Source organism: Rhineura floridana, chromosome 8, assembly GCF_030035675.1.
Source record: "Rhineura floridana isolate rRhiFlo1 chromosome 8, rRhiFlo1.hap2, whole genome shotgun sequence".
In the NCBI taxonomy this organism is placed as follows: domain Eukaryota; kingdom Metazoa; phylum Chordata; class Lepidosauria; order Squamata; family Rhineuridae; genus Rhineura; species Rhineura floridana.
This window is the reverse complement of record NC_084487.1, coordinates 89,859,377-89,878,482: the sequence shown is the minus strand read 5'-3', so window position 1 is coordinate 89,878,482 and position 19,106 is coordinate 89,859,377. Positions and strand designations below refer to the sequence as shown.

Below are 19,106 nucleotides of genomic sequence, written 5' to 3'. Positions count from 1 at the left end.
GAAAACTACTCTTGCAGAGTTGTGCTTTTCTGTGTTTTCTAGGAAACAGGCAAATTGGAAAGAATTACTACCTACACCAGATGCTTTTACACCTGAAATGAAGAGGGTTAACTGCCAAGCTATGATATGGAACCAAGATGACCAAGCTCTATCTTATGTTGAACATAGATGGAGCATGGACAGCTATCTCCCATTGTCTGTGCCATGCCATGTGCACCAGATTCAATTCTGCAGTTGATCCAATGTTCATGTGTAAAGAACAAATGCAGTTCACACTGCAAATGCTAGCCAACAACCTACCGTGTACAGACATGTGTGAGCATGGAAGAAATGATGACCTGTGTGATAATGATTCCCACATTGGACCACACCTCTCAGACTCTTAATAATGAAGATGATTATGATGATTATTACGGTGACCATGTTGACTAAAGCCTATTCGGATATGCAATGTCCAAACAGTTATGCTATGTTACAATAACAACTAACAGTTCCAATAAACAACAGTGAATGATTTTATACAGCTGATAACACTGCAATTATATTACATATTACTATCAACACAAAACTGTCACCGATTGAACTACTTACCTATTAGGCATTAAATATGCAATTTAACCACACACACAAAACAAATTCCAGTAGGAAATGTTTTGTTCTGTTTCTATTACCTGTGTAACACCCCAAACCAGTCGAGATAGGGCTGATATTAGAAATATGCAAATATCTATAAAATTATTGAGTTTTGAGTTAAAGTTGTAAGGGATCCAATTCATAGTTCTGTCAAATACTTACAAAATGAGACCTTATAAATTAAAATCCATCCACTATTTACAACAATATTCATGATTTTGTGAATGTTGATGATGGCCATCTTGATGATATCATCAAAACTATACGCCACACACTGTAGACTTACACCATGGAAATTATGTATCTAAAGGTACTTCCTGATTAAAACAAAGAAACAAACCAACAAACCAATGCACCTTCTTTTCACTAATTTTGCCATGAAATTACGATTACTCCCCTACTATAAGGTGTGATTCAAAGATCCAAATGTTCAGTCACTGATGTGAGAGAATCTGTAGAGTGCAGCCCCTTGATTTTCAAATGGGACTCTCTCTCCTTTTTTTCTTTTTGGAAAGCAGTCCACAAGAAAATCCACATAAAGATCTGAAAACGTAAGTGATTACAGTAGTGTGGATTGGCAGCTGAGCACCCGTTGGACCCCTTTAGAAAACCAAGTGGAATAACTGTATTCCTTACAAGATGTATGTGAACAACACTTTGCACTGCTTGCAGGGGTAGTCATATGAATCAAAACTAAATTCTCCATGCAGTGAAGAAATATATCAACAATTAAGGTCAAGCTGTTTATACATTTTTCAAAGAAGTACTAATAAAATTCCCTCCCAGAACACTCTAGCCATAGAAAGGCTAGGGTGTTCTGTGCTGAACTTCCATACGAATAGCAGTTGGACAAAATGTCTATTATTTAAGTTAAGCTATTGCAAGCAAAGTTTGAGCAAAGCAAAGTTCAAGTCCATAATGAATTTAGAGTGAACTTCTGGTTGCATAATTCCATCATTCAGAGAGAGACTGGGATAAAACTGGATAGAGAACCTGAGGCTCGGGGGCTGAAAGCAGCCCTCCAGGGCTCTATCTGGCTCTTGGAATTCTCCCCAGGCCACCCCTCTCATTGGCTCGATTCTGTGCCCTCCTCTAGCACATTTGCCTGGCTGGAATGTGTCTCAAACTTGTTTGTCTGGATGGACAGATGTAGCTGCACAGAAACCTCTGACTTTGCACGGCTGGAATGTTTATTTAGTATTTGATTTATATCCCGCCCTTCCTCCCAGCAGGAGCCCAGGGCGGCAATGTTGAGTACTCACATCCATTGCTCTGCCCACTTTCACCACTGGCAAGTGGATCCGAGAAGGTTGCCAATGAGGAAATGTGGAACTTAGGCTGTAAAAGGCTCTCCATCCCAAGTATAAAAAGACCATGAAAACAACTCATATGCTGGAGATGTATTTATATAATTAATTAATTGAGGTATTTCTACCATAAAGTCTGTAATTTCCTGTGTGGGAACTCTTATCTGCATGCATGAAGTTCAAGCCCTGGTGTCCTTTCAGTGAGGAGTGTCACAATCAGATGTGATGAGCTTGAGTCTTTTGTGAGCATAAAGGAAGTTTCCTGGGACAGTTCAAGTGAGAAAACAATGTATGCTGCTTTTCTGGAGTTGCTTAACCTGTCTTTTTAATAGGTTCAGTGTGATGTAGGATGTTCCTGGCCTCAGTGATGTCCAAAATGTATCTATTGGATTTGTTAATGTGTGTATAATGCCAAAAATAACTAGGTCTAAGGACTCTGCTTTGGGGATTGGTTAACAAAAACATGGGAAACATTGTACGCAATAGTCAAGCTCACAAATTTGGTCAGGTTTTGGAAAGGTAGGGAAAGAACCTAAACAATTAAGATTATATGGTGAAAACTGGAATACATTCTTAAGCCTTTTGAACAGATAGTATAATCAAAATGTTCTTACAGAGATAATGGTATTTTGAAGATGCTGATTATTATATTTCACTTGAGGCTTTTAAAGCAATATGTGTTATGTACCCACTCACCCAGTAAGCTGGCACAGCCAAGCTGCTGCCACCATCACCATCCTCCCACCTGGGATGTAGCCACTGCCACTGTACTCTTCCGCCTGGGGCTCTCCTGCCCAGCCTCTTCTGCTGCTGCTGTGTGGCTCACCTGTGTGCCAGGTGAGCCATCTTTGCCACCCCGCTCCACCCCACCATCACACTGTGTGACATTATGATGGTGTGACGGCATAAAAGCTTACCTTTATATTATATAGGAAGAAATCTCGATTGATTGATTGATTGGATTTAATTTAATTTAATTTAATTTAATTTAATTTATATACCGCCCTAAGCCCGGAGGCTCTCTGGGCGGTGTACAAAAAGATAAAAACCAGCACAATATATAAATACAATAAATCAAGAAACAAAACAAACAAACAACAAAAGAACCAAACAACGTCCAAAATACAGAAATGCTGTTAAAATACACTTTAAAATGCCTGGGAGTATAAAAAGGTTTTCACCTGGCGCCGAAAAGATAGTAGCGTCGGCGCCAGGCACACCTCATCGGGGAGACTGTTCCACAGTTCGGGGGCCACCACTGAAAAGGCCCTAGCTCTAGTCACCACCCTCCGAGCTTCTCGATGGGATGGTACTCAGAGGAGGGCCTTAGATGTTGAGCGCAGTGTACGGGTAGGTTCATATTGGGAGAGGCGTTCCACCAGGTATTGCGGTCCCATGCCGTGTAGGGCTTTATAGGTCAAAACCAGCACTTTGAATCTAGCCCGGAAACAAACAGGAAGCCAGTGCAGACGGGCCAGAACAGGTGTTATATGAGCGGACCTTCTGGCTGCTGCATTCTGGACTAGCTGTAGTTTCCGAACAGTCTTCAAGGGCAGCCCAACGTAGAGCGCGTTGCAGTAGTCCAATCTAGAAGTTACCAGAGCATGAACAACTGAGGCGAGGTCATCACTGTCCAGATAGGGACGTAGCTGGGCTACCAATCGAAGATGGTAAAAAGCGTTCCGTGCCACCGAGGCCACCTGGGCCTCAAGAGACAAGGATCGAAAAGAACTCCCAAGCTACGAACCTGTTCCTTCAAGGGGAGTGTAACCCCATCAAGAACAGGATGAACATCCACCATCTGAGCAGAGAAGGCACTCACCAACAGCGTCTCGGTCTTGTCTGGATTGAGCTTCAGTCTGTTAGCTCCCATCCAGTCCATTATCGCAGCCAGGCAACGGTTTAGCACGTTAACAGCCTCACCTGAAGAGGATGAAAAGGAGAAATAGAGCCGCGTGTCATCAGCGTACTGATGACAACGCACCCCAAAACCCCTGATGACCACACCCAGCGGCTTCATGTAGATGTTAAAAAGCATGGGGGACAGTACCGATCCCTGCGGGACTCCACAATGGAGAGTCCAGGGTACCAAGCAATGTTCCCCAAGCACTACCTTCTGGTGACGACCCACCAAGTAGGAGCGAAGCCACTGCCAAGCAGTACCCCCAACTCCCAACTCCGTGAGTCTTCCCAGAAGGATACCATGGTCGATGGTATCAAAAGCAGCTGAGAGATCAAGGAGAATCAACAGAGTCACACTCCCCCTGTCCCTCTCCCGACAAAGGTCATCATACAGGGCGACCAAGGCTGTTTCGGTGCCAAAACCGGGCCTAAAACCGGATTGAAATGAATCAAGATAATCAGTGTCATCCAAGAGCCCCTGGAGCTGGCCGGCAACCACCCGTTCCAGTACCTTGCCCAAGAACGGAACATTCGCCACAGGTCTATAGTTGTTCAGGTTATCTGGGTCCAAGGAGGGTTTCTTCAGGAGCGGTCTCACTATCGCCTCTTTTAGGCAGTCAGGGACCACTCCCTCTCTCAAAGAGGCGTTTATTATCTCCTTGGCCCAGCCGGCGGTTCCGATCCTGCCAGCTTTCACCAGCCAAGAGGGGCAAGGGTCCAGAACAGATGTGGTCGCCCGCACCAGTCCAAGGATCTTGTCAACATCCTCAAGCTGTACAGACTGAAACTCATCCAATAAATAAGGACAAGACCATGTTCTGTATGCTTCATTAGATCTCACTGCCATAACATTGGAGTCTAAGTCCCGGCAAATGCATGCGATCTTATCCTGGAAGTGCCTCGCGAACTCATCACAGCGGGCTACAGATGAATCCATAATATCCCGAGGGCCAGAATGTAAAAGCCCTCGTACAATTTTAAAAAGCTCTGCTGGGCGGGAGAGAGATGCCTTAATTGTGGCAGCAAAATATCTCTTTTTGCTGCCCTCACCGCTACTATATACCGCTTAGAAGAGGCACTTACCAAAGCATAATTGCATTCATCAGGAGTTCGCCTCCATCTGCACTCAAGCCTCCTCCTCTCTTGCTTCATCACTCTCAGCTCCACGGTATACCATGGAGCTGTATGAGCTCTACATAGGAGAGGGCGCATGGGAGCGATCGTGTCAACCGCCCGGGTCATCTCCGTATTCCACAATTCGACCAGGGCTTCGACAGGAGTGCCAGTCTTCTCAGTCGGAAAATCCCCCAGAGCCCTTTGGAAACCCTCAGGATCCATTAGTCTCCGGGGGCGGACCAATTTAACAGGTCCCCCACCCTTGCAGAGGGAAAGGGTCGCTGTGAGCCTAAACTTCAGCAAGCGGTGATCTGTCCATGACAATGGGGTAGATGAAAAATCCCTGACCACCAGATCACCATCTCCATGCCCAGTGGTGAAGATCAAATCAAGAGTATGTCCCGACACATGCGTTGGGCCAGTAACAACCTGAGACAGCCCCATGGATGTCATGGAGGCCATGAAGTCCTGAGCCGCCCCAGATAAAGCAGTCTCGGCATGGACGTTGAAGTCCCCCAGTACCAATAGTCTAGGGGACCGCAACAATACCTCCGAGACTACCTCTGTCAGCTCAGTTAGGGAATTTGTTGGGCAGCAGGGCGGGCGGTACACCAACAAAATTCCCAGTCTGTCTCTCTGGCCCAGCACAAGGTGGAGACACTCCAAACCAGTCGTCACCTGGACAGGGTGCTTGGTGAGTGAGAAAGAACTCCTATAGACCACAGCAACCCCACCTCCCCGTCCTTCGGTTCTACCATGATGCTGAACCGTATACCCAGATGGGCAGAGCTGGGAAAGAGCAATGCCTCCCTGATCGCCCACCCAGGTCTCAGTTATACACGCCAGGTCGGCAGCCTCCTCCACAATTAAATCATGAACAAGGGAGACCTGGCGTTTAACAACAGCACATGGAGATCCGAAGGCTGACTGATAGAACAACCAGCAGTCCTGGGGATGTGAGGAGAACCGGAACAAGTCACAGACACTACTTCATTTCATTTCATGGGTTGTCAACCTGGTGTCCTCCAGATGTTGTTTGACTACAATTCCTATTGGCCCTAACTAGGAACGTGCTAGAATTCCGCCCAATTCAGATTTGGTACCAAATTTTTTATTAATTCACTTACTCACTATCACTGCATATTGGTTTTTTATGTTGCAATTTTCCAGCTATTTTTCAGAAATAGTTTTTTAAAAAAAAAATCTGCATCTAAAATATTGATATTAATATCAATATTTTATCGCTATATTTTTAAATATTTTCTTTAATTTATTGACATTTCCTTTCAAAATATCAATACTGCCTTTCAAAATATAATTATTAATTTTTTTTTCCCAAGGAGGGAAAAACCCAATTGGTAAAGGCAGCGGTTTGCAGACTCAAATCCATACTAGTATGTTGGGCAGACGGAATGCTTTTGAATTGGCACCACCCAACATATCTCATCCCTAGCCCCAACGAACATGACCAATGTTCAGGGATGATGAGAGCTGAAGTCCATCATCATCTGGAGGGCACCACATTGACTTCACCTATTCTAAAATCTTAAGGGAATGTGCACAGGACAAAAAGAGACTTCTTAGATATACTGTTTCATGATGCTCTGATCCATTTTTACAATCTCTGACTGCTCTTATGGAGTTATATAATTCTCATTAATTTATGGCTTTCCCCCAGTTTTTGTGTGTTTTATTCACTACTGATTGTAAACTATTTTGAGGGCTACTGAGATGCAGAAAAGTGGCATATAAATGCCATTATTATTATTCGGTTGTATCCAATTGAGTCATACTCTGAGTAGACCCACTGAAATCAATGGCTATGACTAACTTGTCCATTGATTTCAGCGGGTCTGCTCTAAGTAAGACTTAGTCAGATACAACCAATTAATATTAAGAAGAAGGTGTTTCCCCATCATGATCAAGAATATCCATGTTTTTTGCTTGAATGAAATAATGCTCATAGACATAACATTATATAATCTTTCATAAGAGTTTCATTATGAATATGAAGGAGATTTTGTGTAGCTGGAGAAGGGAAGGAAGAAAAGGAGGAGCCTAGAGGGGTATTAAAGTGGCAGAGGTCAAGTTCAACAAGGATGCTCTGTTGTGGAATGCTCTGCTGGTCTTTGGCCGTAATAAAGTAATCAATCAATCAATCAATTGTGGAATGCTTACAGAGTATTTCAAAGGAACTCTCTTTGACAGATTCTCAAGATAGTTTTTAGGATGGGGTTATCTTCAGTGAACTGAAGCCCGGAAATAAATAAATAAATAAAAACAAATTTAAAAACTCCCACAAAAATACAAACACAAACCAACACTACTTGAAGGTTAGAATGATGTATGGCAATGGCCAAGGAAGATTGAAGCTAAAGTCAAACAATATCCGGAGTATACCACATTGGCTATCCTTGCTCTATTTAATCAAATATTAGTTTTTCATATTTAATGCAACTATTAATTTCAGTTAATTAATGCTCATTAGAGTGCATTGAGCAGAAATAGGCATTGCTGAATGCTTCTATTTTCTTACCACAAAAGTGCAAGAAATATACTGTTGGCAGATAAAACCCAAAATATAGCATCTAACAGATTTCCTCTCAATGTATAAATACTGCTTAGAAAAGCATCAAAATAGGTTAGATAACGTGATAAAAATAACAATTCTGCTTGTGTAACAACAACAAAATAATTTTATCAATAAAATATATCATCATGCAAAATGTGGGAAATGAGACAATGCTAGCCAAATCTTTTCAAAACTCTTTTTAATAATGTACATGGAGCATTCAGTCGGGTGAGAATGTTTGCCACAAATCCAAGTGTTCAAAAAGTAGTAATCACCAGTTTATGTTTTTCTCTGATTAAATCAACAGTTCCCAGTGGGAGAGATGAACTTCATACCCTATCACGAAGCAGAATGATCTTTTTTTTTTTTTCAATAATTTTTATTCAAATTTTCATAAAACATACAAGACGAAATCATAAAACATTCAAAGACAAAAAACAAAATCAAAAATAGTTAAACAAAAAAAAAAAATAAAAAAAAAATAAAAATAAAAAATAAAGAGTAAAATATTGACTTCCCATTTGTCAAAGATCAGATCAGTTATAAGTCTATAATATATAACAATCCTGTCTCTTAAGTCATATTATAAAATCACTTTCCTCCAATAGTTATCTTACTTAATCATCAAATCTCATAAACATTACTTTATTCTTTCCACAAAAAGTCAAAGAGAGGTTTCAATTCTTTAAGAAATATATCTATCAATTTTTTTTTTCCAGATAAACATATCGATTAATCCATCTCATTACTAATTATGATAATCTTATTGTCATAACCATAGTCAAAATAAACATTTCAATTAATCCATCACATCAGAATCTGTTAGGTTCAGTAATTTCAATAGCCATTGTTCTATTATCCCTATTAGTTCCATTTTCCATCTTCCATCTTCAGTAGTCTTGTTAAGTCCAGTAATTTCAGTATCCAATCTTCCATTATCAGTATTCCATAATAATCTTGCTGTCAAAGCCATAGTCATATAGTAAGAGTCTGATGGGAATTACCTCTATCCCAAATATTTTCTTGCCATCCATTCTGAATAGGTTGCTGAAATACTGCTGTAAAATCATATCTCTGTTCTTTTTTTCAAAATACACTGGGTCATCTCTTGAAAGTTTTTCCATTGTCACATGGCTGCAGTTAATTCCATAGATTTTCTCTATATTGGGCTCCATCACGTCATTCCAGTCCAGAAGATTATCCATGCCATTGATAACTTTATCTCTAGAATCTTCATTAATTTCTTCAGAGATAACATTGAGTTCCAAACAATAGATTTTATTTCTAAAGTCCATAGACTCCAAATCTTTTTCCTGTTCCACGTTTGTTCCAATCTCCGGGGTCTCCTCTCTCACAGGGACCCCTGTTCCAGTCTCCAGGGTCTCCTCTCTCACAGGGACCCCTGTTCCAGTCTCCAGGGTCTCCTCTCTCACAAGGACCCCTATGTCTTTAATCTCCTGTGTCTCCAAACAATAGATTTTATTTCTAAAGTCCATAGACTCCAAATCTTTTTCCTGTTCCACGTTTGTTCCAATCTCCGGGGTCTCCTCTCTCACAGGGACCCCTTCCAGGGTCACCTCTCTCACAGGGACCCCTATATCTTTAATCTCCTGCGTCATTTTACTCAATTCAATTTTCAACTCCTTACAACCCTGTCGCAGGTTTTGTTTCGTTATCTCAATCTCATCCATTATTTTCTGAAACATAGTTATTTCCAGATTCTCAGCCACTTTCTTAATTGCCATTTTAAAAGAAAAATATAGGAAAACCACTTCTTATTTCAGCAACAATTGGGTTAATACTCCAAACTTGGTGACATCACAGTATAAACAGAGCAGACAGCCTTATCTCTCCATAGTTAAGTAAACAAAATGCAGTTCCCAGGATCGAAACAATTAATGGCAGTCGTCAGAAAACAGATTCGTCAAAATAAAATAGACCAAAAAGAGAGTAGTCTCAGACAATATAATATTCTTCAAAATAAAAATCTGGAATAGAAATCCCTCTTCTGTGTATATCTTTAGAATGCAAATCCAGGACAGCTTTTTGCAACAAAAACAGAGATAAGCTATTAATTAGTGCGTAGCAGAGAGAAGTTATGGCTCCCCAGTGAGATGTCAAAAACCGATCAATCTGGCAAATCTCTTTTAAACAGCAACAATTTAAGTCAAGTAAAAGAAAAATATAGAAAGAAGGGTGCTTGCCTGTTAGTGCGTTCTCTCTTAGAAGATAAGATGAACGTTCGCTTTATCAGATAGAGCTTGCTGTTGAAAATCCGTCCCACCTTCGTCGGCTGGACCTCGTCCCATAAATTAATGAGATCTGGTCGTCCCAACAAAAATAGGCTTTGAGGTTAATCTCTTCGTTTCTCCCTACCCGGGAGAAGTTTAATCAGTCAAAAAAAAAAGAAAAAACTGACTGATATATCTGAATAAGCTTCTTTTGAGGCAGGAGCCCGTCTCAAAAGCAGGCACAGGCTAAGTCACCCTTCCCGGAAAGCTCGAAGCAGAATGATCTAAGGATATGACCTTTACATTCCAACATCCAACCTTTGAGTAGCCCCACTGAACTAAAAGGATCTTATTTCTGCGTAGTTAAACATTATATTATTTGCTATCTCTATTATGCATATAAACATTAAATATTTTAAATGATGTACTGATTTGGGACTTTGCTGAACATAAGAAGAATTTATTTATACATCACAATGTAATAAGATACTATGGTTTTAATTTTGTTACGGTGCACAATTACTGATACTGATGCCATAAATATACCAAGAATTCTGAAAGGTGTGACTAAGCATTGCCAGGTCTCTGGCTCCAAGAGCCCTTTTCAGGAGATGATGGGCCCAACATGCTAGCAATCCCATCTGCTCAGCAACTCAGTCCCAGGCAGGCAATTTCTGAGGCCACACTACCAAGTGTTGAACACTGCAGAGGTGGCGAAAGCCTGAAGCAGCTATGAGATTAATTGCGGCAGAGTAGTTTAGAGAGAGAGGTGTGAGAGGGTTGGGTGGAATTCATAGGTGTGGAAGAGTTGCTTCACATCTTTAAATAAACTGCTTTGCAGAAAGGCAGACATGTATGTATAGCTTGATGATAAGTGGCTTGAAAGCACTGTAACCAGTGGTAATGGTTGCTCATTTAATCTAGTGGGGCAGAGGAAGGATCAGACACACGATCAATCACCCACCCTTAATGCCCTTAACACAGACACATATATATACACCTAGCCAAATTTAACACAGGCAGACGCAACTGACACACACACTCGCTCACCTTACACTGGTACATATCCTGACCCCACACACTCACCTTGTTCATACACACCCCTAGCCAACTACCTAGACACATTTCTCTCTCTCTCTCTCTCTCTCTCTCTCTCTCTCTCTCACCCACACACACTCACACACACTCACACACACACACACAATACCTTCTGACACATATTTCTTTCTTTCTCACCCCATCCTCTCTCACTCACGCACACACAGGTGGAGAGGAAGAAAGACTCAAACTAGGGACTGGGAGGAGAGCATGACTGTGCTATGTGGTGAGAAAGGAAGATCCTTTCTCACCATGAAGCACAGGAGAAACCCAGAGGATTTGCTCATGGAGAAAGCAAGAGGGCTTCCCCCACCTCTGAGGTGCTTTGTGGTGAAAAAGACAACACAGCCACAATTCCCCCCCCCACGTCCTCCTGCATAGGATTTTTTTTAAGCCCAGGGAAAGCCAAAGCTGGGAAGAGAAGGGTGTGCCACCATACTGCAGAGTGAGATGGCTGTGTCTGCTCCCTGTCCCCCAACATCACGCACTGTTAACTGAGGCCATCACAGAGCTGCAGCAAGATGTCAACCTGCCTCACTGTGGAACATACTGCCTAGCAAGAAAAGAACATTGTGTATGCTCACAGACTACATTTTAATTGGTGGTAGGTGGCGACAGTCTTGCTCTATGGCCTTAATTTAATGGGCTCCTCTATGTAAATTTCAGTTACCTGATTGGCTAAACTGACAGAAGAGGGGAGGCAAAACTTTTCAGTTCTGAGGGGCCAGCTGCCCTAGTAATATGCAAACATATCACATGTTGTGCTTATGTGTTTAATTTGTTTCTTCCGTAGAGATTGATAAAAACAAGTTTCTAGAATTAGCAGTACTGTGACTTCACCTGGCCCCACCTCATGAAGTTGTAGACTTTGGGATGCTGGTGACCTCAAAACCCGTGGCTAACACAAACTAGGTACACAGAGATACAAAGTTGGAGGTAGATGAGGGGAGAGGAAAGAGTAACAACAGATTTTTTTAGATGTAAAATCTAATGTTCCAAAGTTTTACAGAACTAAAATGTAAAATTTTATCTCGTACTTACCAAAATAAGGCCTGAGATTAATGAAGAAGTGCCTGTTAGGGCAACGTAGAACTTGGGTGTTAATGTGTTCAAAAACATACTCACTGAAAGAGAAAAAAAAGAAGAAATGACTTAATCCAGGACATTTTCTCACCTTTTGCTGTCCCAACATCTGCAAACCCATCTAAAGATAAATAACCTGCTTTTTGAAAACACTTGGCCTGTCCTACACCTCTCTGGCCTGTAGGGCCACAAAGAAGGAACCACTGAGGGGATTTTTGCTATCACTGGTGATCATCTCCTTGCTCTGCAGCATTAAAACATGCACACGAAAATCCCATTGCAAGAAGCATGCCCTAATGGGTCAAACATGTCATCTGTATGAAACTTACAGCAACCAGATGGCCATAACACAGTTGCAGCCAGCATGGTGGGGTGGAACCATGATGTCACTCTCCCGATACTGGTGCTGCTACAGCTTACTTGGATGCAACTGGGGAGCAGAAAAGCGGCAGCAACCACAGGGCTGTGTGGATGCACTGGCGGGCATGCCAGACAGACTCCACACAGCCCTGACCTTGCCACCACCTGCCCCACTCCAAGCAGATGAACTGCTTGGAGTGTCCAGTGTCAGGAGAGCTCTGTGGCTCTGCCCTACTGCTACTGCCATAACATGAATTCAGACAGTGGAAGGAAATTAGCTGGCAAAGTAGCAATACTTCATACATATAAATAGTGCATCAGAGTTGTGAAAAGAACGACAAAATAAGGTATTCTGAAGATGAGCGGTATTCAGAAATGTGAGATAGGACACAAAAGACATTCGTGCCTGGGATGCCATTGGGTGTATGGCCTCCTCTGGTTCAGTCAACGTTAGAGGGGAGACTCACTGGTCACAGGTAATCCACAACTGTACTCTGCAAACATATAACTTTGTTAAATATCTGAAGTTTCTAGCAAGGCAGGTTTGAAGATATGGCATTATATCATGCCTGCCTGAATTGCCCCAAAGCAGACACTCAGCAGGGGAATGTCGTTGTCTGGCACAAATAGGAAATGGCAAGTATATCTGTGTTTTCTGGTGTTGCTTAGATTGTGTCTTATTCCTGCATAAACAATTGAATTATTTTTATGTTTGTGTTATTGGAACTGATTTGAATTGGTTTTATGTATGTGCTGTTATTTTAAACTGCTTTTGCATTTCTAATTATACACACACACCATTTTGGTATATAAACAGTATATAAATAAATTATATTGTTTTACCTGGTTTTATATAGGCAACTGTTTTATATATGTTATTATATTGTAAATCGCTTCAGGGTGCCTCATGGGAAGTGAAGCGTACATGAAATAAACAGCAGCAGCAGCAACAAAACAGAATGGGAATGAATCAACTATGTTTTCCACATGTAAAAATAAATTGTAAACGTTTAATGGGAGAGGGGGGGACTTTGAGAGATACAGCGCTACATATTTTTAAAACCACAGAAACCAAACATACTGAAGCCAATGAACATCTACCACCAGAAAAAAATAATAATAATCTTCACTTAAAATTTAATACATATGCAAATCATCTTACATCAGTTGAGTGTGCACTGGAACAAACCAAGCAACTTGCTCTCCTTCACTGAAAACTTGACCCTAATTTTAATAGGGTCAAAATAACAAAAGTATCAATTTGCTTAGACCTGCCATTGGACATTAAGAAGCCCTGGAAAAGGGATGCCAAGGCCAACCATGCACATCCATCCCTCCTTCACATTACATTGTCTCACCAAAATGCCCTTGACACTCCCTTCTGCCCATGATTCTACTCTACCCTTCAACCTATTGCTACTACATTGAAATGCGTATCCAGCTACAGCTTTTTTTTTTAATGGGGAAGAAGATGAACTAGAAATAACAGAGCAGAAAAGTAGTTCTAATTTGACTCATCAGCCCCAGCTTGCTATGAAGTTCCGGGTGACAGCAGAGGTGCCCACAATGTAACCTGTTTCACAGAACACATGACCCTCTTGTCAGTAATTGAACCCCAGATAACTACCGATAGTATCTGGCTATGAGCACCAGCCATGGAAATACTATATTCCTATTATAGAAAATGTTCTGTGATACCTTACTCAAGTATAAAATAAATACTTAAAATATTCCTTGAACAGGTTAATGTCCATACTTCAAAAACCAGAGTAATACATTTTAACTGTTCTCCACTCTAGGATATAATTGCGTGCGTGTGTGTGTGAGAGAGACATTTTAATGATCCCATTGACATCACAGAATGTGACAGAAGTCAGCAAGACTAATGCTGGCTTGAAATCCAAGCATTTTATATGAAACCTTAATGCTTCATACATACAACACCAAGTAAGACTTTGGAGAGCAGAGCTCCATAAAGGCATTCAGCCTTTGTTTCTGCAATGCATCTAGGCAGCTTTAATCTACATCCTGGAAATGCCATGAAAGACTGAGACTAACTAAAAACCTAACGTTGACTGCCAAATACATTTGGCATTCTTCTACCTGTATATACTTGCAAGCCAACACATTTATGCTAGTATCTCATTCTACGTGTCTCCTGAGCGCTGTTATGTATTACACTGTCAACAAAACTTAGTAAGGAAGCACAGAAGATACTTACCCTTCAACTCCCTTGCAGTAGCTAAGGAGCTACAGGATATTATATTAGTTGGACTGAAGCAAAAGCACAGCCAAGCCAATTTTGATTCATAAATGCTTTACTTACTGAGAGTGACAGTTTCTATGTGTCCTTGGAGCATAATGTTTTACACCAACAAGATCAAGGGTTCTTAGAATCTACCATGCAGGAAACAATTTGAACTAAAAGATGATCTCATTTTAACAGCTGTTGCCATCTGGCAATGGTATTGAGTGTTGCTGGCTGTCTTACAACTTCACACAAGTTCCAGGTGATCTCTACCTTTTATCTCCTGTTCCATCCCTTATCCCCTTTCCTTAACATTGTTTTATTTCCTAATATTTGTATAGCATTTTTCTTTCTAAGTGTGTATTTCTTCTAAATATTTGTACTTGCAAAAAAAAAGGGGAAAAAGGCAATTTCAAATTTATGAAATCGCATACATTGGAATAAAAAACAAAACTCCACAGCAAAAAACCACAGGTGTCTTTGAGAATGGGAGCAAATTTGCCAGTTCACCTCTACACAATGCCATTAATTCCCACAAAGCAGACCATAGTGCTGGGGTGGGGAACCTTTTGGGGGCCCAAGGATCGCATTACCCCAATGGAAAACTGTCAGAGGCCACATTCAAGTAGTGGCTAGGGCCAGATCCACACACGACTGCACACCCATCACATGCACACAACGCAGGTGAATATATAACAGTACAAACCCCACATGTAGAATATGCCTTGAAATCAGCACTGACGTCTAGTAGGGGATGTCCACACTCGACATACTTAAGACAGAACGAAACCACACTACTTCTTTGGTAGTGCTCATCCTGGCCCTGGCAAAATCAGAGAATGCTTTAACACAGGATAGTGTACGTTGTTCTGTTGGTCCTTCATTGGGTCAGTCAAGGGCAGAAGCCAATGGTGGGCAGAACCAGAGTGAAAAGTGGGCTGAGTGTGGAGAATTGTTCTTTCTCTTTCTGAGCCACTCCATCCCTTCTCTCTCTTGTTCACACATACACAAGAAGCAGAAGAGGAAGGGATTCCAAGAGGGGTGTTATGGAGAGCAAGACTGGGCCCACAACATCCAGAGCATCTGTGGGCCATGGGTTCTGCCCCATGGCTTTAAAGGCCTCAGGAATGAACATCCCATTTCCTGGCACACAGTTTCTGTTTATTTAATTACACTTCTATTCCACTTTTCCTAGATGCAGGATCCAGGAGTCAGAGCTGAGGGATGCATGGAAACACACCACAGCCGGGAAGACCTTGTCACTCAGGCCAAGGTGCCAGCTGAGACAGAAACCCCTTATAGCCTTTCATGAAGTTCAAGAGGACCCACTGGCCAGCGGAGGGGAGGAATGCAGAATTTGAGAATACCTCATTGCCAGGAAGATGTTCCAAGTTAGAGTTGGGATACTGACAGCAGCCACATACAGAACCAAAGGCTCCTGGTTCTAGTCCTGACAGCTCTTGATAAAAGACACACAACATGGATACTTCTCACTCAGTAGTAAATTTGTGTCTGTACTATACCACCTCAGATTGTAGAGAGGAACTCACAAAACAGATTTTTTTTCTCAACAACAAAAATCCGTTATTAAAAAAAACTAGAGATCAGAGAGAAGAGTTCTAGTCTATCATCCTCCTGAAGCACTAGCTTTTTATTGTATTTTATCCTATGCTGTGCACCGCCCTGAGAGCCTTCGGGCTGTGGGCGGTATATAAATCGAATAAAATAAAATAAATAAATAAAAAATAAATTTGGTGAATGCTTCCCCTCCCTTGCTTTTTTTGTATGAAGTAACATTCAGTTGTATGAGCCCAGACACCCCATCAGTGAGAACTAGGCCAAGATGTGTGAACTGGGTGAACTCCCAGTCACCTGTTTTTAACCTTTGGATTCTTATAAGTCCCCCAGTAGCCCACTTCCCTCTGGACCTAAGTTCTGGAATTTTAAATCTTTTTTTAACCAGTGGCAGAGTGGAGGAATCAGGGTCAAACAATGCCTGCACACACCCATATTTAGGAAGAGACACCATGCCCAATCCAGTCAAGGGGATGTTTCCTTCCCATTTGTTCCTTGACCAAAGGGCCATGCACCATCTCCCTGTTTTACTGATGTGGCCACCTCTGTCACACAATTTCACAATATCCCTGCAGACTTAGTAAGGAAAAAAAACCCCACTGGTGTAAGTGTATTTAATAGAATTTTCATCAAATTTGTTCAGGTCACACACAACAGTATTCTACTCCAGCACTTTGGTTGAGATTCTGTAAGGGGAAAAAATACACAATTCTTATACTGTAATATTTTTAGCTGAAAATTCTTGATGCACACTGGAGGTGTCTTGTTTTAGGGTATTACACCTAGTACTTATTCCTTATTTTACCCAAGGCATACATCCCACTTCCTTTTCCTTGTAGAAGAAAAGTACAGCATATCGGGCTCCAATTCCTTTAAATGCAGCTGCAGAACAGTCCATGCACCACATGAATCTAAATGCTTGCTAAACAGGCCCTTGCCAGGCAGCTGCAATTATGCTACATCTCTAAACTGCTGTGCTAATTTATTTCACTGCATATTAGGCTCACTAGATGAGACGGTGCTACAGAGAGCAACAAAAGTAGTAAGTGCTGCTTGCCATAAAACATTTGACAGAGCTGTAAAAATTATCAGTATCTTGGCACATGTAGCTATCTCAATGAGCCATCAGGAGGATTCAATTGTTAAATGTTTGCAGGGAGAGTTAGATAAGATACAGGCAGCTTCTCAATTTTAACATATCCATCTTGTTATACCAAAATGTATATTTATCTAGAAATGCCAGGATCTGCAATTGTGGAATTCGGCTTTCTAAAACAGTGGATGTTGGCTTATTTAAAAATCTAGTTTGTTCTGCTTTCATTAACTAAACAAACAAGCAATCATGATTCTAGTTTTCATGACCAGAAAAAGAAGAAAGTCCCCTCCTCAAACCAGAAGGGGCGCAGCTTGCAGTCCCTGTGTATTATGTGCCTTCATGTTGTTCTCAAAGAGTGCTTATCAATGGTTCCTTCCCAAACTGGGCAGAAGTAATGAGCAGGGTACCACAGGGCTCAGTCCTGGGCCCAGTGCTCTTCAACATTTTTATTAATGACTTGGATGAGGAGCTACAGGGCATGCTTATCAAATTTGCAGATGATATAAAATTGGGGAGCACAGCTAATACTGTGGAAGATAGAAACAAACAAAATTCAGAGGGACCTTGATAGACAGAATGAAATTCAACAGGGATAAATGCAAATTCTACACTTAGGAAAAAGAAAACAAATGCACTGTTATAAAATGGGGGATACTTGGCTCAGACATGATAGAAGTGTATAAAATTATGCATGGCATTGAGAAAGTGGATAGAGAAATTTTTTTCTCCCTCTCTCATAATACTAGAACTCGTGGACATTCAAAGAAGCTGAATGTTGGAAGATTCAGAACAGACAAAAGGAAGTATTTCTTTACTCAGCGCATAGTTAAACTATGGAATTTGCTCCCACAAGACACAGTAATGGCCACCAGCTTGGATGGCTTTAAAAGAAGCTTAGACAAATTCATGGAGGACAGGGCTATCAATGGCTACTAGCCATGATGGCTGTGCTCTGCCACCCTAGTCAGAGGCAGCATGCTTCTGAAAACCAGTTGCCAGAAGACTCAGGAGGGGAGAGTGTTCTTGAACTCAGGTCCTGCTTGCGGGCTTCCTGCAGGCACCTGGTTGGCCACTGTGAGAACAGGATGCTGGACTAGATGGGCCACTGGCCTGATCCAGCACGCTCTTCTTATGTTCAATACAACATGTGAGAAGGATCTTGGAACTGTCGCTGATCACAAGCTGAATATAAGCCAACAGTGTGATGTGGCTGCAAAAAAGGCAAATGCTACTTTAGGCTGCATTAACAGAAGAATAGTTTCCAAATCGCATGAAGAATTAGTTCCACTCTATCCAGCACTGGTTAGGCCTCATCTTTACTGCATCCAGTTCCGGTCCCCGCAATTCAAGAAGGATGCAGACAAACTGGAACATATTCAGAGGAGGACAACAAGGTTGATCAGGGGACTGGAAACAAAGCCTTATGAGAAGAGACTGAAAGAACTGGGCATGTTCAGCCTGGAGAAGAATGAGGGGAGATATGATAGCACTCTTCAAGTACATGAAAGGTTGCCACACAGAGGAGGGATGGGATCTCTTCTCGATCATCCCAGAGTGCAGGACACGGAATAATGGGCTCAAGTTGCAGGAAGCCAGAGTTTGACTGAACATCAGGAAAAACCTCCTAACTGTTAGAGCCATACGACAATGGAACCAATTACCTAGAGAGATAGTGGGCTCTCCAACACTGGAGGCATTCAAGAGGCAGCTGGACAGCCATCTGTTGGGAATGCTTCGATTTGGATTCCTGCACTGAGCAAGGGGTTGGACTTGATGACCTTATAGGCTCCTTCCAACTCTATTATTCTATGATTCTATGATTCAAGTCAGTTATGACTTAAGGAGACCGTATGAATCAATGACCTCCAATAGCATCTGGTATAAA

General features: G+C 41.6%; 1 protein-coding gene across 4 annotated transcripts in view; it reads right to left on the bottom strand.

Moving 5' to 3' along the window:
• Positions 1–19,106, bottom strand: part of ST7 (suppression of tumorigenicity 7) — a 154,897-nt gene that overhangs the window by 57,500 nt on the left and 78,291 nt on the right. For all 4 annotated transcript variants that reach the window (XM_061640062.1, XM_061640061.1, XM_061640064.1 and 1 more), the window contains exon 2: positions 11,901–11,983. In XM_061640062.1, the coding sequence (XP_061496046.1) occupies positions 11,901–11,983 (83 nt within the window). The remainder of the gene's footprint in view (positions 1–11,900; positions 11,984–19,106) is intronic.